This window comes from Xiphophorus maculatus, chromosome 20 (assembly GCF_002775205.1).
Source record: "Xiphophorus maculatus strain JP 163 A chromosome 20, X_maculatus-5.0-male, whole genome shotgun sequence".
Taxonomy (NCBI): Eukaryota; Metazoa; Chordata; class Actinopteri; order Cyprinodontiformes; family Poeciliidae; genus Xiphophorus; species Xiphophorus maculatus.
In genome coordinates this window covers 19029932-19052698 of record NC_036462.1, presented here as the reverse complement: position 1 = coordinate 19052698, position 22767 = coordinate 19029932, and the positions used below count along the sequence as shown (strand labels likewise).

Below are 22767 nucleotides of genomic sequence, written 5' to 3'. Positions count from 1 at the left end.
CTGTGGTATATATAAAATTGTTTTACTGATCGGTTTTTGTCAGTTGTCGCAATTTAGTAGCTGCGATGCTTAAAACAAAACAAACAAAAAAAACCCCCAGCATGTCAAGAAAGGAAGAGCACATATTTCTGGACTTACTCATGTTCAGATCAGGATTCTCTTCGTCTTGGACTGAAACGCTCACATCCTGTCCGCTTGTTGTACATCGTGACAACCCAACTCCGCGCTGCTCAGAAAAGGTGTGTCACCGGCGTGACGTCACATCTTCTACCTGAGTTTCGGGGAGGAGGAGGAGGAGGAGGAGGAGGAGAAGGGGTTTGAGGGCCGAGCCGAGTGAGGGGGGAAAAAAACACACGCGTATCGGCTCCTCAACGTTTTTTGGGGGGATAAACTTTTACGTAGTTATTGTTTTTCACCGGCCTGCCTCGACTGAGCTGACTTTACGTGGAGTGGGTCTGCGGGAGTTTGGACCCGCACACAGGAAACTGACGGCTTTCTTCCCAGCTGCCCAACAAGGAAGGCTTGCTCCTACTTCCTGCTTCAGCACAGGTACGTTTTGTCGTTTTTACAAAACGCGCTTCATTTTTATGTACTGTCAGTTTTCTTGCCGCATTATTACTGCTCGTTTAAAGATTTATAAATCTTTTGGAAGTAAATCAGTTGCACGGTGGTAACAACTTAAAGGCCTCCCTGTCGGTCAGAGGGAAGAAGCCAGGCAGCTTCCAAACGTTTGGAAAATCCGGATTTGCAGGATTTGTGTTGTTGCATTGTGTGGTGAATTGGCAGTTTAGAACATTACACTCATAATAGGGCGGACCGGCCGGTTTATAGCTAACTGTGTGTTTTTAAATGGCTCTAATTATTTTATTCTGTATTTAGTCGGCCGGGATGGCGGTCACCCCTCGGCGCGTCCGCCTCAAGCCGTGGCTGGTGGCTCAGGTGGACAGCGCTCGGTACCCGGGTCTGGTTTGGGTCGACCGGGAAGTCATGCGCTTCAGGATCCCCTGGAAACACGCCACGAGACACACACCTCAACACGAGGACGAGGACACCATATTTAAGGTAAATATTTATTTGGATTGAATTGTCTCAGCTGAAGGAAAATCAGTTTGAAATGAGAGGATTTTATCTTGGAGCCCACAACTTTATATTTTTATCATGCTTGATATTTATGCTTGTTTGCTAATAAAGATATGACACGTTTTTTTGTTTGTTTTGGGGGGTTTTTCTCTTTGTTTTTTTTTTTTTTAAGCTGTAGTTTCAAGCAAATTAGTTTGTTGTTTAGACGCCCCTCCCCCACCTGCTGCTGTGACTGCCAGTCTGCTGGCTGTAGGAAAGTTCCTGCCAATTTCACTCCGTTATAAACACAAATTCGAGTGTCTGGAAATGTTTTGGTTTGGAAAACATGAACTGTTATTGTATGTGAGCCAAAGGAGCATGTCTCATCGCTTACAGTAGCAGCAGTGGGGAAGCGGGACAGGTGATTTAAAGGTCTACCTCGGCCTCTCATACCCAGATAAGTTGCATTTTACATGAATAACAATGAGCTTTGAGTAGTTATTTTTTTTTAAATAAATTAATTCTGTGTCCATTTATGCTTTGGATGTTGTGCCAGCTTGTATCTGTCATATGTATCACAACATCTTAAATTGTGTTCTACTTTTCTCGCTGTCTGGCAGCTCTATTTAACAAAATGTTTTTGTGTTTGGTGCAATAAAGATATGAAAATTTCAAAATTCAGCAGGTTAAACAAATGTAAACATTTTCACTATAAAAACAGGCACATGATATTGTTTTAAATGAAAGCTTTTTGCATGTGTTGTATCTTCTGTGAAATATTTTCTGTAAATACACTTAAGCTTTATTTTTTTTGTTGTTGTTTTTTCCTGAAAGTTATCATGTTGTGATCTATTGCAGGTTCATGAATAAAACCAGTGATGACTTAAACTAAATGCATGTCTCTAACAATTAATTGTCGGCATCGGTCACTACCAATTATTTAAAGTATTTTTTAAAACATTTGTGTTTTATAAGGTTTGATTTTGATGCTACCTGAACCCAGATAAAAGTGATCAGACATAATCACTTCTATGTCTGATCATACCGATTTATGTTTTTATTATTTAAAATGTCATTTTTATAATGTCAAAAAAAAGTCTTCTTTAATTTAGTTGAACCAAAACTTTTCCAACCCTTGCGTTTATTTTAACCAAAAACATTTCTGTTGCACGTCTTATGCGTTTTGCACCTATTGCAATCAATGCAACACCAATCAGTGAATATTTACACAGAATGAAACGTTCTGGAACATATAAAAGTGTACATGGCGCAGCGTAATTGATCTCGTTTCTCTGACTGCTTCATCCAGGCGTGGGCTGTGGAGACCGGGAAGTTTCAGGAGGGAGTTGATGAACCTGATCCCGCCAAGTGGAAAGCCCAGCTTCGGTGCGCCCTGAACAAAAGCCGGGAATTCAAACTCGTCTATGACGGCACCAAGGAAGTCCCCATGAATCCCTTAAAGGTATACGATGTCTGCGACATCCCACAACCCAACAGTAACCAAAGTAAGTACAAAGTTCTTCAGATGTTTTAGAGATTTTCATTGTTTTCCATCTTTCAATGTTTATTTTTTTTCCCTGATAGCTCCTTCAGATGCAGGATCACATACTCCCTATGATGAGGATTTTGGAGAGGATCCCGACACGCCAGAGTCTCTTCCTCCATATCCATCCAATGGTGATTGCTTACACCTTTATATTGGTACAAATATGTGGAGGAATTGATGGGAAAACGATTCATCTTTCCTCTTTTAGGCACCAGTCCTTCTCCACTCCTTTTGTGGTCTCCAATGGGTTCCGATTCTTCCATGCAGCCTTCCAGCTGTCCACCTTCGAACGAGGTCTGGCCCAAAGAGGAGCCTGGTAAAATCTGGCCCAAAGAGGAGCCCGCAGATGTAGAGATGCCCCCCTCAAACCTGGATGAACTGCCCCCTGCCCCTCTGCCTGACCCCATCCTGCAGCCCTCTCCTCTTTCTGATATCTTCTTGGCCTCTCCGGAAATGTGGATCAGCTCCCTCCCAAGTTAGTGTGAACAACTTTATCTCCTTGCAGAAATCAACTTTTTCACACAAAAACTTGTGCACTGAAATTTGTTTTTAAAGTTTAGCTGCAGAATTCGATTCCAAAACAAACAAAAAAAAATGTGCAAAATGAGGTTTTAAAAACTGGAAAGGGCATGAAATGTTGATGCTTTTCTGGATCAGGTTCTCCAAAACAGATGGAAGTGATTTTACTATTAGTAAATAATGAACCATGTCTGGAGGCGTCCATCTTTTTTTTAAATCATCCACTAGCAGGTTAACTTTGCCATATCATCTCTTTGTCTGGTTTTCTGATTTTTACCATCACATTTATGGTAAATTACTAAACTATCGCAGTTGAATAAATCATTTGCATGTATAAAAAACACATTGATCACACAGTCATTTATAGACTTGCTAAAGACCCAGTTTCCAGACCTTTGGGAAATCAGCTGATGAACATGGACAGTTGCATCTGTGCTTTTACAGTCCCTCATTTTACTGTTTGCCGCATTTGTATTTTGAAAAAACTGGAACTGCAGCCTCAGGGTACACAGTTGCGCGTCGCCATGCAGAAGTGACTCAGCTTGTAAAAACCTGTTGAAGTGTTTTATCATTCAAAATGATAAAGGTTTTCCATCTTGATCTCCACTAAGATCCCTTTGATGAATGCAGATCGCATGCAAGATGGAGATGAGAACTCCTGCAACCCCACTTTAAAAAATAACTTTTTATTACACTTCAGTATTTCAGATCATAAAGTAAGTTTTAATATCAGAAGAAAATACCCCAAGTAAAGGCAAATGGCGTTTTCAAGCCAAAATTATCTTGATGATCCAAGACTTTTGGGAAAATATACGATAAACTGAAGAGACAAAAGTATTTTTGGAAGTTGTGCATCATATCTGGGTAAAATCAGCACAGTACTCTAGAAAAGTGTGATGATTTGGAGCTACTTTGCCTTAAGACCTGAGAGTCTGGTCATATTTGATGGAAGCATAAGTTATGCATCAGAAAATCCTTTAGGAGATTACCCAGTTCATCCTTTTATGTTTTTTAGCTTCAGCTACAGTAAGAGTAGACAGCCAAACAAAATGTAAAACACAACAGCAAGCCAATCTCTACCATAGCTAAATGAAAACTAAAGATTGAGTTTTATTGTCAAAGTATATTTTTTTTAATCAGACTGGTCAACATGCTCAATAACGCATTTAAGTTTGACCAAAAGGAAAATAAGCAAAAATTTGTTTCAAAGTAAATGTTTTAGTTTTTTTTCCAGCACTATATATCTAGTTTATCCCAGAGGCTGAAGCTAATGCATAGTCTGTGATACCAAAGAGGATCTTTGCAATATTAAACCATCTCCAGTTTAAAAATCTTATTCTTGGTTATGGCGAATGTTATTGAATCCTTCAAAGAGACTGTGACGGGTATTGTATAAAATAATTTTTTTTAGCGTCGTATCATAATCCTATCTGGAGTGTTGCTTTGAGTCTTTCATGCATGGTGAGAAATCCTTTTATCTCCCATAGCAACCATTTGGGTGCAAAACCACTTACTCATACATGGTGAAGCCTATTTACACAAATGGCTTCCTGCTGAGCTTCCACCCGTTCCCACTCCTTCCCCTCTCAGCTCCTCCAGACTAGCAGTAGCAATTGGTAAACACCTGGTGGAACTGCATGTCTGCTGAGTTCATCATGCAAACTATTTCTCAGTCCAATGTTCCTATGAATGGATGTAAATGACATAATGAGGCGCGTTGTTGTGATGACGTGCTGAATGCAGGGAGTCGGGAAGAGCAAGACCTTCTTAAAGAGACAGCGGCCCAATTTAAAGGTGTTTAAACTGCAAAGTCAAATTTCTTTTAAGTCATGTTTGATAGATACAGCATTTTTATAACTGAAGTAGTAACTTGATTGTGCCATTTCTGTGCTTTAGAGTGCAGGATCTCTAATTTTCTGCCCGTTGTCTGACCCAGTGACAGACTTGGAGGTCCAGTTCCTGTACAGAGGGAAGGAGGTGTCTCCTACCGTGACTGTGAGTAACCCGCAGGGTTGCAGGCTGTTCTACGGGGACCTGGGGCCCATGGTCAACCAGGAGGAGCTGTTCGGACCCGTGAACCTGGCACAGCTGCGCTTCCCGACCACAGAGCACATCACCAACGACAAGCAGAGGATCTTCACCAGTCGGCTGCTGGATGTGATGGACCGAGGTCTGATCCTGGAGATCAGGGGCCACGATATCTACGCAATCCGCCTCTGCCAGTGTAAGGTGTACTGGTCGGGCCCCTGCGCTCCAAACCCAGCTGCGCCAAATCTGATAGAGCGGCAGAAGAAGGTCAAGCTCTTTTGTCTGGAGTCGTTTCTCAGCGGCAAGTACAATTAAGTTAAGAGTACAGAATATTAAAACAGTGAGAGAATATCTTTACCAAAGTTAAAAATTTTAAAATGGTTTACTTTGGGGTCATCATTTAAACTTTTCTAAAATTTAATACAGTATTTTTACCATTACATTACAAATATCAATGTGTGTCATCTGCCCCCACAACCTATAGCTGCCATGAGGAAAAGTGGTAACAGATTAGATGCGGTCTAAAAAATATTTAAAAATATGTTGAATTTTCCCGTTTCTTTGTCTAATAGAGTTGGATTGATCTGTTTGTCCATCCATTAATCAATCCAGCATCCATCGTTCCATGATTGATTGAGTTGTCCTTCTACAAATCTCTATCGTCCATTTATACATCTGTTCATCTTATGTTTGTTCATCTGTCCATGGATTTTTATGGTCCATTTATCAATTTTCCATAGTGAAATAAATATAAATCTGGGCTGCAAAAGAATTCAAAGTTCTAAAAATGTTAGTTGTGTAGGAACCCTGTGATGAGGTTTTAGAGTGACATCATAACTATGGTTTGGTTTCATTTCGTTTTTTTCATATGCAGGTGTTGTAGCGCAGCAGCGTGGCCAGGCGACCAGCCCTCCTCAATTTGAAATCAGCCTCTGCTTTGGAGAGGAATGGCCCGATGGAAGACCCAAAGAGCGAAAACTCATCATGGTCCAGGTGAGAAATACAGGAATTTAACTTCATAGCCCAAACTGATAATATACTGTATAATTCCTATTTTTTTTACTTTTTAAATAAAGAAACATTCAGAAATTACAATCACAAAACCACACTATTTTGATTTCATAAAAACCCAGTAACTCCTCACTTCTCCTCCAGCCACTGCTCTGCTGTTCATGACGAGGCTGGTGTTTGTTATTCTGGATTACCAGCAGATCTTGCTGTTTCTCCATGCTTGATTTGTTTAAAATGGCAGATCTTTAATCTGAGAATAAATTGACGCACAAATTAAAGGGCCAGCACTATGTAAAAATAATCTCTTCTTTAGCTTTATATCATGTCATAAAGTTATTCCTTCATACACCTGGAGTGTTGCTTTGAGTCTTTCATGTATGTTTGACAAATCCTTTCATCTCCATTGCCAGCCATTTGGGGTGCCTAAACGCTTGCAAGCCTGCTGGGCTCCTCATAAACAACTACTTTAAAGAATCCGATGATCTTAATAAAGGTTCATTGATGTGGAGTGTCAGAAAGAGTAGGAGCTTCTTAAAGAAACGGAGGTCGATTTCAATGCATCACACTGCGAAGTTTTGCAGCATTTTTATAACAACTTAAGATAACAGTGACTAATAAATAGCACCATGTACCTGGAAAATACATTACACCATTCTACTTTCAAAAGCGAAGCAAACCCAGAGCATCATAGATCCTCCACCATACTTACCAGGCACTTTGCTACATATTCATCTTTTGTTTTACGTCACTCACCTGGAGTGCTGTTGCTGAAAACCCCAGTCCTAGTTTCATCTCACCAAAGTTCAACTTAAATTTCCTCTTCAGTTTTGAAAACCACATTTATTTTTGTGATGGGACAAAAAAGTTGTTTTTCCTGGTCTGTCTTCCTGACGACATGCTGTCAAGCAGTCGGCACCTAGAGGTTATGGAGAATTGCTAATTTCATTTGATATGGCAGTCCCTCTCTGAGGAGGAGCTGTGAAGGCGGCGCTCCAGGCGTTTTGCACGGCTGAATGGTTGCCATGGGAGATTAAAGGATTTCTCAAACATGCATGAAAGAATCAAAGCAACACTCTAGGTGGGTTTTTGATGGAGGAATTATAACATGGTGTAAAGGTAAAAAAAAGTTTATATTACATAATACTGCCCCTTTAAAAGTTTCTCACTGCAGATTAGTTTTAAAAAAAAAAGTATAGAATAAATCAAAAACAAAAAATCATGATGAATGCAAGAGTAAATGCGTCTTTGCTCGTGCAGACTGGAATCATTTAGCTGGTCGGCATCCTCTGCTTTCGTCTCTCACTCCTCTTGTTCCTCATCCTTTCAGGTCATTCCTGTGGTGGCTCGGATGATAAGCGAGATGTTTTCCGGAGACAACAACCTTTCATTTGACAGCAGCAGCGTGCGCCTGCAGATTTCAATCCCAGATATAAAAGACAATATAGTGAGCCACCTAAAGGAGCTGTACAGCCTGCTGCAGAACCACCAGGGCCAGGAGGGGTGGGCTCTGCCCCCCAACTCGGGCCTGAACATTGCCCAGGCTCTGCAGACTCAGTGAAGCTGTGAACCAACTATTTTATACAAATCATCAATATTATTCACCACTGCAGGGGCTTTTTTTCCCCCCTCTGTTAGGAAACAAGTACTTGTATGTAATCCTGATTAGAAGTGTGCAGAATATACTATAGGATTTGTGTGCTGTTCAGCTTTTGCTTGTAAAACTGCCCTACACTGTAGTGCATTAGTCTGTGCAGGTTCTGCAGGCCAAAGTCCGCCTCTCTGCAGAGGAATATTTATCATAGTTAATCAGTTACAGATATTGTTCAGAGTTATCTATATCTACATCCAATACGTGATGTTCTGACAATACGAGAGGCTTATGAAACTGATCTTATTTGCTTTTCTGTAATTCAGTTTTACACTTTTTTTTATAGAAAAATACATCCAGCAAGAGATTTCTTTTTTCGGAAAATAAAACTGTAGTTAAATGTCAATAAGAGTAGGGATGGATATGGATTCTTCTACAATGCCCATAAGAATAAATGGTCTACATATGGTTCCCCTCTTTTTCCTCCTTTGAATTAAGTTGAAACGTTTTCTCGTGGGAACGTTAGAGTTTGACCAGCTGCTTGTCTTCTGGCATCTCTTTTTCCATATGAAATGTTGAATTTTTTTGTACACATTTTAGTTTAGCGACAGATTGTATCCAAAGCAATCTGTGGCTAAACCCGACAACATTCAGATGCATTAGTTCTTTTCTTTGCACTTTGGGGTGCTGAAATGTTTTATGATCTGCTGAATCTATTTACCCTGTGATTGCATGTTTGTTTTATCAATAAAAGTACTGTTAAACACATTTTTATGATTACCATCTTACTTTTGATTGGGCTCCAACGGTGACACATGCGCAGTGGAAAAAGAAATTAGACTTTAACCATGATTTACTTTTACTGTTTGTGTGGAGAGCTGCTCTTGCATGAGTTTGTGCTGCAGCTGACTGGCTGGTAATCCAGAAGGTAAACTAACGTCGAAGCCTGAATGTGTGCTGATGTAACACAGCTGGCAGTGCGAGTTTCAGCCCAACATGATGTAATGTGTTTGAGCCCAGAGGCAACACCAGAGCTGAAACTAAACTCAGTCGTTCATTAGTGGTGGTAATTTTTACTTTGTGTACATTTTGCTGATGGTTTTATAGCTTTATTCCTTTTTACAGCAGATCTTTAAACCCAAATTCAGAGTCTCTTACGAGAGATGTCTGATTTAGCAAAGATATTTAGTCTTCTAAAAATAAACCCTGACAGGACACCAGCTCCAAAGTACACTGAAGTATTTTCTGTTTTGAGAGAGAAGAAATATAATCTAGAGTCTGTGCAATAACTAACTTTAAGACTGATTTGGGAATTTGGATCTTTCCTTTTGCAGATTTAAATTTGCTGATGGTCTCTTCAAAAGCAACATTTTAAAGAAATTGAAAATGTTAAGTTTTATTATAATTAAAAGTACATTTTAAAAAGCATTTGTGTGCTTTTATAAATTATTTTTAATAAACTAATTTAAATGTAATTTATTTACATTTTAATTCAAATAAATTTTACATTATTTTAATTTGTTCATCTGCAGCTGTAGCAGAGTCCATATAAATATATTAAGTGTTTTTAATACCTTTAGATGCACCATGAACAGCATAATAAGTGCGAGTACCCTGCCTCCCGCCTCTAGAAAAAACATCCCTTCATCTGAATTTTAACTTTACACTTGATACGATGGAGTCCGCCCACTGTCTTGGTCACTTTTATTACATTAAAAACTCAAACTTCAGAGATTGAGATATTGTTTTATAACCGGATCCATCTTTAAACTTCTCCACAGCTTTCTCCCTCACTTTATTTGCACATCAGATAAAAGTGGGCAAAAACACATTTCTGCCACACTTTTCAGATTTGTACTTGGAAAGAGAAAACCACGTATCCTTTTTGTTTCGTCTCAGAATTATGCTGTTGGTTTATTACATAAAATAAAAAACGTTTAGCAATATTTACAACTGTAACATCAAAAACACGGAAGTGGGAAATTCACCCCATTTTTAGTGACACTTTTTAAATCATCAGCACCACTTTGCATAAATGACCGCTGAAACGATTATAATTTTGTTTTTATTGAATCTGTCTGTTTAGGACCAGGCTCGCTCTGTTTGTGATGCTTTTCTTCGTCCTCTGAGCTAAATGTGACTCTGCTGTTTGTCACGTCACAGAGGAATTTGTCCTGGTTAATGTTTCATTGACTCTGAAGGTATGAAAACAGAAGATGGAGAAATGTTGAGTCCACACATTAATGGTTAGAGTCCTATATGCATTATTTATTTCCTGGCTTTGTCCACTATTACTGCTTCCTTTTATGAAACACGTTGGAAAAGAACAACGCCAACGAAAAACTACGCTGTTAAAGTCACAAATACTTTTATACAGACTTGTATCCACATTTAAAAAAAAATTATTTTATGAAGAATAAAAGCCACAATCATAAAGTAGTGACAGACCTGGAGGTCCAAGATGATTTACATAAATCCTAAATTAACTGTGATTAACTAGAATGAAGAATAAAGACATTTTTACATAGAACCTGCCTGACAACATGAAGTAGGCTAATTCATCTCAGCACCACATCTTGTCCTGATTCAGATGAGAAACAAAGTCACTAACAGGCTGGAAGTGATTAGAAACCTATTTCTATTGAGACGTTTGCAAATCACAGGAGTGTCAATAGAAACTAACATCATATATTTGAGTTTAGATGATCTTCTGGGTTTTTTTATGCTTTAGGAGTTGAGCGTTGTGGGACGCACAGTGACGCAGTTGGTAGAGCTGTTGCCTTGCAGCAAGAAGGTCCTGGGTTCGATTCCCGGCCCGGGGTCTTTCTCCACGGAGTTTGCATGTTCTCCCTGTGCATGAGTGGGTTCTCTCCGGGTACTCCTGCTTCCTCCCATAACCTAACAGTTAATTGGTCTCTCTGTTAATTAACTGTTTAGGTTAATTGGTCTCTCTAAATTCTCCCTAGGTGTGAGATGGTTGTTTGTCCCGTCTGTCTCTGTGTTGCCCTGCGACAGACTGGCGACCTGTCCAGGGTGACCCCGCCTCTCGCCCGTAACGTTGGCTGGAGATAGGCACCAGCAGCCCTCCTGACTCCAATAGGGACAAGGGTGAACAGAAGATGGATGAATGCAATGTAATTGTTGGACGGATGAATTCATTCCTCTTGAAGGAGAACATTTGGCCATCAGTTTGTGTTAATGGCCTGATTCAGGCTGATTTTGATTAGCCTGAATCAAAATCACGCTACAAACAAAATGGAGGCAAAGTACTCATCAAGATTTTTCCATTAAGGTTTTGTTTACAAACAAAACCTTCCAATATTCAGAATTAACATAATCCACTGTTAAAGACTTACTTTTTCATATGGTGCCAGGTTGGTTTGGATAGCTATTTTCAGTAAATAAATTAAAATGCATTTGATGAACTCAAACATTTAGGACTAAGTAGTTCTTCCCAGGATTGTAATCCACAGTATTTATGCTGAATAGATTAGCAAAACCACAGAGATAAAATGTTGGGAATCTGAGTATAGCTTTTGTGAAGCCACGCCAAAGCTCCCTCCCTCACCTGAGACGAGTCGCTGTTGCACGCATCGTTTTGCTACTGGCAGCGGACTTTGTCCTCCTCCTTCATAAGGAAGCTTTGGTTTCACGCCGTCGAAGTGAAGGATTAAAATATGAACTGAAGGTGGATGCTGCTGCTAAACCGCTGTCAATAACACAGGAGGAAATCACCAAGATTCAGCAGCAGAACGAGAAAGGTAGGAAGCCTGATAGTAATGTCAGGCTTAAGTGAACAGTTCTTTTTGTCTGAAAAGCGCGGAGACTTACTGAAGGTCCTTTAAGACAACCTGGCAATATGAACGCTTCTCTAATTTATTTCCATTAGGGTTAAAATTTCATAAACTCAATGAGCAAAATGTTCTTTAAACACCAAAGTTGTCTGTGTGTAAATATCTTCAGGTAATTGGGATCAATACCTGTAGTTTTGAAAATCTATCAGTATTGGAGATCTTATCGTTGCTTGGTTGATCATTGCTAAATGTAGCCAGGTAATGATGAACAAAACACCTTTGACTTGAATTTTGGGTTTTAAACTAAGTTTCTGAGCCCAAACAGAACAAACTGTGATGTTTCCTGCCTTTAGTTGGTGTTGCGTAATGAAACCTCTTGGAAGGATGAATTTATGGGTTTATTTCGGTGCGCTTCTGAGCCAGGAAACACTTGTGACGTCATCAGTTTGGTGTCCATGTTGTGTGTGATCCGGCAGGTGTGTCAGGACAGGATGTTCAGGAGCAACAGTCCGTACGGTTCTGAGACCAGCAGCTACATTTCCCTCCAGTCCAAGTACGTATTTTATGATGTAATTTCCTGATATCCAACTGGTCTCGGCTTTCCTCGTCATCAGCTCTGGTGTTGTTTCCCTTTGACCCAGTGGATTTTCCAACATGGATGATTCCGCCTCCCAAATATCGAACATCTCGAGACCCAGTGCAAAGTCGATTTACTGTGCGTGATCAGTGCCTAGTCGATCAAATAATCACATCTATTCATTGATGAATTATCACTCATCGTTCTGCTCTGCGGTTCAACAGTGCAGAGGCTGCAGTATGCAGCATCAGTGAACAAGATGATGGAAAAGTCAGAGTACAGAGTGGAGGTATTACCATGGCAACTTTTAAAGTCGCACATCTTTGAGTTGTTGGCCTTAGTAATTCACCAGAGGTTCATCTGTTCCAGCACTTGTTTACTTGCGACCTAAATGGGAAGGATCTCAGAAACATCCCGGACTGTGTGGAGCGCCTGAAGCTTCTGGATCAAACGGATCGTATTTGGGGTCAGAACATGGTGCTGGAGGTTCGCGGTGCCAACCTGCTGCTCATAGACTACGAAACCAAGGTGAGCTGCAGCCCTGGTGGGTCAGAGTGATCCTCTATGTCCTGTTAGAACTATGAAACACAAAGTTTTAAATATAAAGAGCAATGAAATCTAAAATATTCAAGCTTGCTTCACTGCCATCAGGTCACACGCTGAGGAACTAGTTACATTTACCTGAGTAACGTTTTGGAAAAAATTTAGCATTAGTTTACTGCAGTGTATGTTTTACTTTTATGAGTCATTTTTTTATTTTTATTCTTATGAAATATGGATACGCTTTGATTAACTTCACTGAATAAAGAAAAACAAAAAATGCATGAGATTCAAACACATCTACTGCTTAAACTAAAGTAAAATGTATTTTTTATGTTTTTCTAATGTTATTTTCCACCTGTTGTGCCGTTTGACCAAGTACTTCACCTGTTCTAACTTACTTACGTTTGCATTATCGATTGTAACGGCTTCATGTTGTGTTTTTTATGATTAGAAAAGTGCTACATGAATTTGCTATTTTGTAATCATTTGTTTGTATTAATTTATTTATATTTTAGTCATTAAAATATCAGGATTTGAACACAACTTTACATTTTTGTCCATCTGATTAAATAATTTTTAAATATTAAATCAGATGTTCTGATCAGCCACTCGGTACCTGAGGAGCCTTTTAACTAAATACTATTCTACTCTTACTTGAGTCCTTTCTTGGACAGTTACTTTTACTTTTACTTGAATAAATTTATGACCCTGTAAGAAAACAAGTGCAAAAAAAAAACAATAATCAAAAAGTATGCCTCTGTATGTAGAATCTCAGTCAAAATCTTCTTCACATCATGTTGTGGTTTTAGCTGCTCTAACCTCACTTTACTGTGCATTGTTAGGAAGAGCTGGAGTCCTTTTCTCCTGGTGAAATAAAGGAGTTATTGGCCTTTCTGGACGCCGGGGTGTTTGACTCTCTGCTCATCCTGTCCGTCCAGAACAGGAGGAAAGCCGCCACCACCGTCTTCCTGTTCCAGTGCGATGAAGTCAGGGTGAGACGCAGCTTTGGAAGGAGGGTCTGAGAAGAGAGAGTCAAAAGATATTAACGTTTTCTGTTGTGTCCAAGGCTGATTTCATCGCAAAGGATTTACTGCGAGCTCTGTTGCAGAAGAGTGAGGGTTCACACATCAGGTAGGAGTAAATCCTGGTACATGTGGATGGGTTTGTTTATCTTACTTACTCATAATGTTGGTTTTTTTTTTGTGCGTTTTAAGCAGCAATGGACACATTGTGGGCGGACATGGAAGAGTGAAACAGCCCAATAAGCCTGCAGAGCCGATGCCTGCACACGAAGCGCCACCACGTACTCCGCCTGACAACGGTGAGACCAGATTTAAAAAAACATAAAACAGAGGTTTAATGTAAAATGGTGACATCACCGAAGAAATTTTAGATGGGGCAAATACAATCCATCGAAACATAACGCATCGCTAACAACATAGATGTAATCTGGATTTAAAAAATCAACAGGAATAGTAGAGATTTCCATTCAGGAAGGGCAGGGAAGGTCTGACCAGGAAAACCTGATGAAAATGCTGTTTTGGAGAACAATGTTGCTCTTTTAGTCTTTGTCTGTTTAAGTGATCTTATAAACATCCAGTAAAAGCTACAAAGAGTGAAAATAGTAGATGAAACTGTGATGTGAGCAACTTTTCTTTCTCCAAATCTGTTTTTTTTTTTTTTTTACTGTTTCTTCATCCAGCTGAGGATGAGTTCCCTGAGCCTGAACTGGATCTGCGTCGGTACAGGGAGGAAGACGTCGTCCCGCCACCGATGCCGTCTCCATCACCTCCCCGTCGACAGTACACAGAACTGGACAGGAATGTTGTGAGTTTCCTCTACTTCAGGCAACATTAGTTTTTCAGTCCTTTAAATTGGAAAGAATAAAACGTAGAAGAAATGTTGTGAATAAGACTTTCAGTTTTCTTTCCGTACAGGACATTTTAAACCACATCATAACCGACGTCGAGATCTTCATGGGGAAAATATCCGCAGCCGACGCCAAAAATGCAAAGAAGAAAAAGAAAAAGAAAAAAGGAAAAGGTAGTTTTCAATAAAAGCTCTCAGACTAACGTGTTCTCTTACATCCATGCATCACTGTGTGGTTTTTGATCCATGTAGGAGGGGATGGGATGCCGCCTGAGGAGGAGTTTTCGGATTGCCTCCATAAAATCAAATCTGGCTTCAACCTTCTGGTGTGTGTCTCTATTTACACGGTGATGCCGTGTCATTGTGTGTGTCCTCTTCGTGCTTTAATGGACGCTGGCGTTGTTTCACAGGGAGAGCTCAACGGAAAGATCAACAATCCAGCCGCTCCTGACTTTGTCCACTCTTTGTTCTCTGCATTAGCCTTCGTGAGTGACTTCATATTTCTAAACTTTTCTGTTTTATGGCATTTCTGTTTGATCCTGGAAAAAGTTGCAATGCGATAACTCTGTCTTTCTCAGTTCTGCTGTTCTTTCTTCACCAGGTGTGCTCTCACTGCTCTGAAACCGTCCCTCCGTCCATCGTCGCCCCGCTGCTCACGCCTCAGTGTATCCGTCTCCTGAGTGAGGAGGCGTCCTCGGAGGAGGACAACCTGTGGCAGTCGCTGGGAGACGCCTGGAACATCCCCAGGTTCCTGCTACGCCCAGCACACTCCCAGCCTTTTATTGACATTAATGAGGAATAATGCTATTTCTCCTTCCAACATAGATGGGTTGTTGTAATTGCCACTGTTACAGAATCAATCCAAATGTGACTGATCCAATAATATCAATTCTTAGTCTTACACTACACTATACAGATGTTTTAATAACTTACTGTCTGGATAATTCATCAAATGGTTACCCGACTACTTGGGGAGACTCATATAAGGTTGAAATATAATTTCCAGAGGGTTCTGTCATCCTTTAATAGAAATATAAAAAAAATGAAAAGACACGGTGACGTCACAGACGTCTTTTTCAGTCATCATGATGCAGCAGGATACTGTGAATTTCACCCTATTTGTCTCCATTACACGTGAGTTTGTAATAGCAGGAGTGAAGTTATTTTTTTTAAAGACTCAACTGAACTTGATGTTCTACAAATTCTCCTTAATTTCTACAAGCTGCTTTTAGCTTCCCATCAGACCAGCTAGGCGTTTTGCAGAACAGTCTGTGTGTGAACTGTCGGGTCTAACCTTGAGGAAACATGGAACATCAAGTTTTACACTTTTTAAGTAAGTTCCTCACTTTTTTTTTTTTTTTTACCCCTCCAGGGGGTCTTTTTTGTGGGCTCTGGTGTCCCTTATATGATAGTTGGCTGACAGGAAACGGGGAAGGAGAGGGGGGAAGACATGCAGCAAACGTCGTCGGGTCCGGGAGTCGAACCCGCGACGGCCGCGTCGAGGACTCAAGGCCTCCAAATACGGGTCGCGCTAACCACTATGCCACCATGGCACGCCCAAGTTCCTCACTTTTAATATGCTCAGATTCTGAAAATTGAATGTGTAATAGGATGAGTGGCGTGTAGTTCACAGTGTTCTGCTGCATCTGGACAGGCTGCAATACTTTCCCATCTTGTTTAATTTTTTTCTCATTTTTTATCTCATATGTTCAGATCAACTCTCCACCCGGGAATTAAATTTTCTCACTTTATGAATTCCCCCAAGTGGTTAAATATTAATTATCTGAATTATTTAGACCACATGTGTCAAACTCGAGGGCCGCAGACCAAATCTGGACCGCTAAAACTATTTCTGTGGCCATGTAGACTCTTAAGAGCCACAGAAACATGACTACGACATAACAGTTTTGTGCTTAAATATTATTTTATTAGTCAAATCAAATCAAGTTTATGTGTTTGGAGCCAAATTATAAAATTTTTTTAGAAGTACTCGTTGAATGCAGAGAAAGTTATAATATTTTAGTTGTTAATTACTTTTATTAATACATTCTTCCTAAACCAGTCCTTCGAGGAGTTTGACAATAATGATTTAGACTATAATACATTTCGCTTTAACTTATCCCAACTTTCAATATATTTAGTGTCTGCATATCTTAATGTAATGTAACAGGATGTTATTATCGGATCATAGCTGTGGCAGTTTTTGTGATGCGACTCTATTCTGATCAAATTGTCCTGTTAGCATACGGGAGCATTAGTTCACTGTGGCCCCAATGTCAGTAAAACAAAATGTAGAGCAATGTCCCAGCATGAAAGGCAAGACAGGGGAACTCTATAACCACAGCTTTTAGGTTCTGTATATTTATATCCACTTCATGACTCAGTTTACCTGATGAGATGAAATGTTTCTGATGGTATCGCCAGTACCAAATGGCCAGAGGAGGATGAGGACATCCCAGTCTACAACATGCAGTTTTTTGATGGCTGGCAGCCCCCAGAAGTGACTGGAGAGCTTCCACCCAGTGAACCGGAGAGCCGGCGGGAGAGTCCCCGGCCTCCGCCAAGCCTGCAGCCGTCACCAAACACAGCTGGACACAAAACACAGGAGGAGCTGGTCAGGTGGAATTTTAATCAATGATTCTTCGTCCTGCTCAAGAGAAATATAGAAAAATTACATATTGTTGGCATTTTCTGCGCAGAGTTATGCAAAGTGGAAGCCACCAAAAGAACGACAAAAACCAGGGTAAGTACACAGATTACACTTCATCAAGGTTTAAATCTCACTGCTCTGAAGTTTCCCTTCCTTCTGCGTCTTCCAGGCCAGTCGAGGTAAAACTACGCGTCAAATATGACTTCATATCCAGAAACCAAAGGGAGCTCAACGTCACTAAAGGAGAAATAGTTGATGTGAGTATCTGTTTTCCTCGCTCCCAAAATAATAACATTTTCAAAAGGAGACCAACCCATCTTCCATCTCTTCTTTTGGTTTTGTTCTCCTGCAGCTTCTGGACAAGTCGAAGCAGTGGTGGAAAGTGAGGAACAGCAGAGGAGAGGAAGGTTACGTACCAAACAACGTCCTGGAAGATGTGGACGTTCAGTCTTACGAGGTGGCTTCCGCTCAGAAAACATGAAATGATGGGAAATGAAAACTGTCCTCACACGAAGAAAACATGCCTCTTCTATTTTCATATAGGATTTTGACACGTCTCCAGTTCTGACGAGAAAATCTAAACCACCGGAGGTGAAAGCCTGGCTGGAAAACGCGGGATTCAACCCGATGTAAGTGAGAGCAAATTGTAGCCACTAGTCAACACTGATCTCTCAACATTCAGCTACATTCACGAATTGTCACACTTGATACAAAGATTATTTGCTCTTATCAATGCACAGGATAATTACAGACTTTATGACAAGATTAAAAAGAATGACAAAATAATATGAATGCTAAACAAAATTTTGGAAACTTATGGCAACAGGTTTTATGCTGCTTACTTTTACATTTGGGGATCAGACATCTGGGTTCAGATAGGAGGAGCCTGAACTCATAGTGCAGAGGATGAAACACATTTTAGTCCAGGCCCGGGCTTTGATTGGACCATCCCAACACATAATCTAAGCCATTTCTTAGTATTTTACATCTTTTGGAGCCTCAAAGATGTTTTATTTAAGTGTTGCCCTGTTTTTATCTCCTTTTGTATATCCATCAGCAGATTTTCTGCCTTTTGCTGAAGGAAAGCATCCCTCAGCATGATGCTGCCACCTCCAGATTTTATGGTCAAAATAGTGTATTCAGACGCATTTAAATTTTTGCTTCCCAATTTTGGTCTCACAGCCTTTTCCAAATGTTTGCTGTGTTCCCAACATGGCTTGTGTCAAAGTCCACAGGGGACCTCTGGTACCTCTCTTCATGCCGAGTTTGTGGTGGCAACATGATAAATGTTCATGAAAAGTTTTACAAGGAAGTAAATTAGCAACAAACACCTGAAACGCTTCCTATGTTCAATTTAAAAAATCGCTCTTCTGGTTAAACACACTATGACGTTTCCTGCAGGGACTGTTTCTCTCCTCATGGAGGTTATGGTTTGGCTCTGTTACACATTAACTAACTCCAGCGTTGCTTTGACTGCAGCACCGTGCGCTGCCTGGGCGTCCTGAGCGGCTCCATGCTGCTGGGGATGAGCAGAGAGGAGCTGAAGTCGGTGTGTCCAGAGGAAGGAGGACGAGTCTTCTTCCAATTACAGGCGGTCAGATCCGCCTTGGCAGTAAGTCTCTCATCTGTTCAACTTAAGATTTAGCCCCTGTCGTCTTTACCGCTAACAACCATTCTTTTTTAAACACCCAGGAAGCAAGCTGAAGAATCATCACAGCTGGAAAATAAGAGGAAAATTGACTAGATGCTGGAAGCAAATTAGAGGGAAAAAGCAGAATATAGCAGATTTGCATCAACATGTACAGATACTGTAGTCACTTTCTGAAATCAGCACCAACTCCTCATATTGTTCTAAATGCTAAGCATGTTAAATATACCGTTTATCCCAACTATTTTAAGTTGTAATCTCTATTAAAACATTCTATTATAAACTGGATTGCTGCAAATAATTGCTGAAGTGTTTTGTTTGTAATCATTGTGTAACTTGCAAATTAAAGTAAAAAATCTGGAACATCTGAGGTGAATTAACATGCTTTATTTATTTTTAATTCAGTTATCACAGACGAACCACACCAGTAAGATTGTGGCAGACCGTCTCGAGCAATAATAAGGCTACAGTTCAACAGGAGTCAAAATAGGCAGAATTTAAAACAAAACGTGACACAGTTATGAGAAAACAAGACCATTAGGAAAAATACAAGTTAGACAAAACAAAAACATGTCAAGACAGGAAGCAGCAAAAAAAAGCTAAATTAAGGTTTTTAACATGGATAATAACTGAACGTTGTCACTTTGTGCTTCACATAAGTCACAGTGTTGAGGAGATTACATATCATGAAGCTTTACTCTCCATTTACAGAGGCAAATATATTATTAATAATATCTCAACAATTGCGGAAACCAGTATTTGGCCACTGGTTGGGCACAGCCAGTTATACCAGCCGTTCTGACCCAATTCTCAGTGAATCAAAGACCAAAATATTCTTTTAGTTTTTCATCCTGTGGATAATATCAGCTACCAATAAAAGCACAAATATAAGGTTTGTGTTTGTGAGGTAGTGTGGACATGATGCAGACAGTAAACAGGGTCAGAGATCAAGGTGGAAACTAAAAGTGGAAACTGTCGGGTCGGTCCGGGTTGCAGCACCGGCCACATTTATTGGCACCCTGATGACGCCTATAAAAATCTCTTTAAAATACATGCAAATAAGGCATTTGTTGAATTTATACTTTCAAAGTTTCTATGAATATGAATTTTAATTTGTAATCTCTGACTTTGTTTCCCTGAATCCTATCTATGACTTGACACAAAGGTCCATTTCTCTCTATGACGGATCAGAACCCGCATCGATCCTGTTGTGAAGCTCCAAAAACACTCCACAGTTCACTGAGGGAGAACTGCAGCAAAGAGTTGCACCAAGTCTCCACCATTAGAAATCATTTCATGCCAACTGATTATTTAATAGTAGAAAAATAAACAACAAAAAAAACGTAAACATGTTGAGCTGGGACTTCAACTGGAAACTTGGTCAAGACTTCGGCAACCAACGCAACAGATGGGTTTGGTGCAACAAAGAAATAGTACATGGAAAAGCACCTCATGCTCACTGTTCAGTTTGGTGGAGGATCTGTGATGCTATGGGCCTGTTTCATAATACTTTATTCTCTATTTGCTCTTTGAAATATCAGGAAATCTGTCATAATAATCTGGTGGATGCTACCATAAAGGTGAAAATGGGAGATCATGATTCACGCAAACGGTTAATCGATTATAAAATCAAGCTTCTGGAATGAAATCATAAAGAAAACCTTTGGGCTGAGCTAAAAAAACTGTTCTATTTAAAAGCAATGGTCAAACATTCCTCTCTACGTTGACTACAGTTTGGTAAATTGTTACAAAGTGATCATGATGACAAGAGGAGATGCAGTAAAACCTGAGTTTTTCTCCCCCCATAAATGCATTAAAATTGAATGTTTATTTTTCGGGATGAGATCCTGCAATAAAATATAAACTAGTCCTCACACATCCTTACCGAAGGCGTCAATAAATATGGCCGACACTGAACATGAACAAAATTAACTCCTAATTTTAAAAGGCAAACAAAATTTTCACAAAGTATAAAACTCAAGTCATTATTAAACATCAAAACTTTTCGAGTGAAAGGCAGAAATGCACAACAAAAAAACTAATATTTGCACCAAACAATATCAGGAATACGTAACTCTACTAATCTTATGCATAATTATATTCGTGCTTTGGTGTCTTACTGGCTACTTTAAAAAGAGGCAACACCATTCACTAGCATTGAAACATGAGTCAGTAAAACACAACATGTACATATTGGTGGATAATTTGATTCTACAATACTAAACGAGCAGAGTGGGCACTAAAATACTGTTTCATCACTTAATATTAAAAACAAACATAATGAAAATCTAGAGTTTTCCTTCACCTCAATATACTGAGAATTACAAAATGGTCTTACTTCTATTTCAGCTTTAAAAAACATAATTGAACTCTAACAATCACATAAAGTCCTCTGAGATCATCCTTCATTAGTTGGAAATTGCTATAGTCGTACAGAATGAAAACTGTTTCTCTTCTTCTTCATCTATAAAGCACACACACACACACACAGCTCTGCAAACTCTGCAGACATTTTCTGATTACTTTTTGCTACGAAACCCGGTTTGACCCAAAATCTCACCGTTTGATGAGAGCTAGAATTGTGTGGAGTGACAGAAAGAGACCATTACTGAAAATGATGCTACAGAACCGTGCAGCAGCCTTCGCTGTGTCCCAGCACGGTTTGCTGGTTTCCACCATGCAGAGTTTGGATCGGGCCTGGCGTTGCTTTACGTGACAGTCGGATGTAAACGGGTTGTTCTCTCCTCACATACATCAGTCATGCAGGCATGCAGGAGAGTATTTGTTTAGCTGAAGTAGAGAGGAAGATGAAAACCTTCAGGCTGGGTTTCAGCTCCAACAGCAGGCCTGGTGTGGAGATTCACAAAGAAGAAGAAGGAAAGGAAAAACTGGACATGCACTGCATCTAGGTAATAATGGAAAGGCACAGTGAGGGTTTTATTTTGGTGCTTATGAAGAGTTTAGAGCATGCAAAGAACTAAATGGATGTAATCCAACAATGCAGTGAGCATTCATTCACATTTCTTTGTGCTCTTTATAGCTCTGCTACCATAAAACATAACAAATGAGCAAACTCTTTTTGCTTTTAGGAATGTTTCTTTCTTGCACATTACTTTTAGAGCTTATTTGAATCCCAGAAGACTGACTGAAAGTGCAACTCGGCAAACGATGGATTCTGAACTAACAAGTAGGATCGCACACAAAGCTTTGTCAAAGTTAGTTGCTCTGTGACCAACCCGACGCAATGATCCCAGTTTGAAATTATGGCTACTCTGTATCTATAATCAGAGATCACGGTTTCTCCTTCTGCTTTATCACAATAAAAACAGATTGCAAGAGAGCAACAGACATAAAGCTAAATGTCTAAAAAAAATATTGGGAAACTTGAAATGCATCAATAAAAACAACGGCAGCACTGAAACCGTGGCTGATTCGTAACTACACAGCCATAGCAGCACAGCAGACTTCTACAGTGGTGTGTAAAGAGCAGCAGGTTTTTCTCTCATTCACGTTTCAGGAGCATGCTGAGTGGGCCGCAGACTCAGGGGGGGGACTAACAGAGAGAGACAGGACAGGGGGGTGGAGCCTGACGTCTCAGCGTCCTCCAGAGACGGGGCCCATGGTGAGCGTGTCCTCCTCGTCGATGCTGTCCAGCTCATCTGTGCGCACGGCGTGGGTGATGAGGTGAAGCTCCTCGGTAAGCGTCTCGAAGCGGTACGCCACACGGATGTCAGGGACGTTGGTGCGCCGGATGTCGTTGCTCTCAGGACCTTCTCTATAGTAACTGGGGCCAAGCCAGTAGCTCTTTACCTGTGGTTTGAAAAAACATTTAAATGGGAATGTTTGGAGCACAAAGCGTTTTGCATGTGGGTAAATTTTGGTTCCATGTGACCAAAAGACTTTAGTGCGTTTGCTGTGTCCCCTGCATGGCTGGT

The 22767-nt window shown here is 40.2% G+C and overlaps 3 protein-coding genes across 10 annotated transcripts in view; 2 read left to right on the top strand and 1 right to left on the bottom strand.

Annotated features, from left to right (window-relative positions):
- The first annotated feature begins 312 nt into the window (after positions 1 to 312).
- Positions 313 to 8519, top strand: irf6 (interferon regulatory factor 6). The gene is made up of 8 exons (XM_005814526.2): positions 313 to 549; positions 880 to 1062; positions 2369 to 2564; positions 2644 to 2736; positions 2814 to 3080; positions 5061 to 5453; positions 6027 to 6145; positions 7491 to 8519. Exons 2-8 carry the CDS (start codon positions 889 to 891, stop codon positions 7719 to 7721), a joined length of 1473 nt encoding a protein of 490 aa, XP_005814583.1. The 5' UTR covers positions 313 to 549; positions 880 to 888; the 3' UTR covers positions 7722 to 8519.
- A 2846-nt stretch (positions 8520 to 11365) lies between these two features.
- Positions 11366 to 19202, top strand: LOC102224787 (epidermal growth factor receptor kinase substrate 8-like protein 3). 4 transcript variants are annotated; one of them, XM_023353437.1, is made up of 20 exons: positions 11366 to 11512; positions 12022 to 12098; positions 12187 to 12260; positions 12347 to 12411; positions 12492 to 12650; positions 13508 to 13657; positions 13732 to 13796; positions 13880 to 13986; positions 14368 to 14492; positions 14603 to 14708; positions 14787 to 14860; positions 14945 to 15019; positions 15136 to 15281; positions 16959 to 17148; positions 17234 to 17277; positions 17354 to 17441; positions 17537 to 17641; positions 17728 to 17813; positions 18664 to 18796; positions 18877 to 19202. In XM_023353437.1, exons 2-20 carry the CDS (start codon positions 12037 to 12039, stop codon positions 18886 to 18888), a joined length of 1866 nt encoding a protein of 621 aa, XP_023209205.1. In that variant the 5' UTR covers positions 11366 to 11512; positions 12022 to 12036; the 3' UTR covers positions 18889 to 19202. The 4 variants fall into 4 exon arrangements, with proteins under 4 accessions (XP_023209205.1, XP_023209206.1, XP_023209207.1 ...); XM_023353438.1 differs by having other exon boundaries at positions 11367 to 11512; positions 13883 to 13986; XM_023353439.1 differs by having other exon boundaries at positions 11503 to 11512; positions 12352 to 12411.
- Positions 19202 to 22767, bottom strand: part of LOC102224109 (AMP deaminase 2-like) — a 43597-nt gene continuing 40031 nt past the window's right edge. For all 5 annotated transcript variants that reach the window (XM_023353435.1, XM_023353436.1, XM_023353434.1 and 2 more), the window contains one exon: positions 19202 to 22642. In XM_023353435.1, coding sequence (XP_023209203.1) covers positions 22427 to 22642 — 216 coding nt within the window. In that variant the 3' untranslated portion in view covers positions 19202 to 22426. The remainder of the gene's footprint in view (positions 22643 to 22767) is intronic.

Bases quoted from the DNA above. Each gene is read 5' to 3' on its own strand.
- LOC102224787 (XM_014474730.2), top strand. From the start codon at position 12,001: ATGTTGTGTGTGATCCGGCAGGTGTGTCAGGACAGGATGTTCAGGAGC. The intron at 15,020-15,135 runs GTGAGTGACTTC...TTTCTTCACCAG, and splicing joins TGTTCTCTGCATTAGCCTTC to GTGTGCTCTCACTGCTCTGA. The intron at 17,642-17,727 runs GTGGCTTCCGCT...ATTTTCATATAG, and splicing joins TGGACGTTCAGTCTTACGAG to GATTTTGACACGTCTCCAGT.
- irf6 (XM_005814526.2), top strand. From the start codon at position 889: ATGGCGGTCACCCCTCGGCGCGTCCGCCTCAAGCCGTGGCTGGTGGCT. The intron at 2,565-2,643 runs GTAAGTACAAAG...TTTCCCTGATAG, and splicing joins ACAACCCAACAGTAACCAAA to CTCCTTCAGATGCAGGATCA. The intron at 6,146-7,490 runs GTGAGAAATACA...TCATCCTTTCAG, and splicing joins GAAAACTCATCATGGTCCAG to GTCATTCCTGTGGTGGCTCG.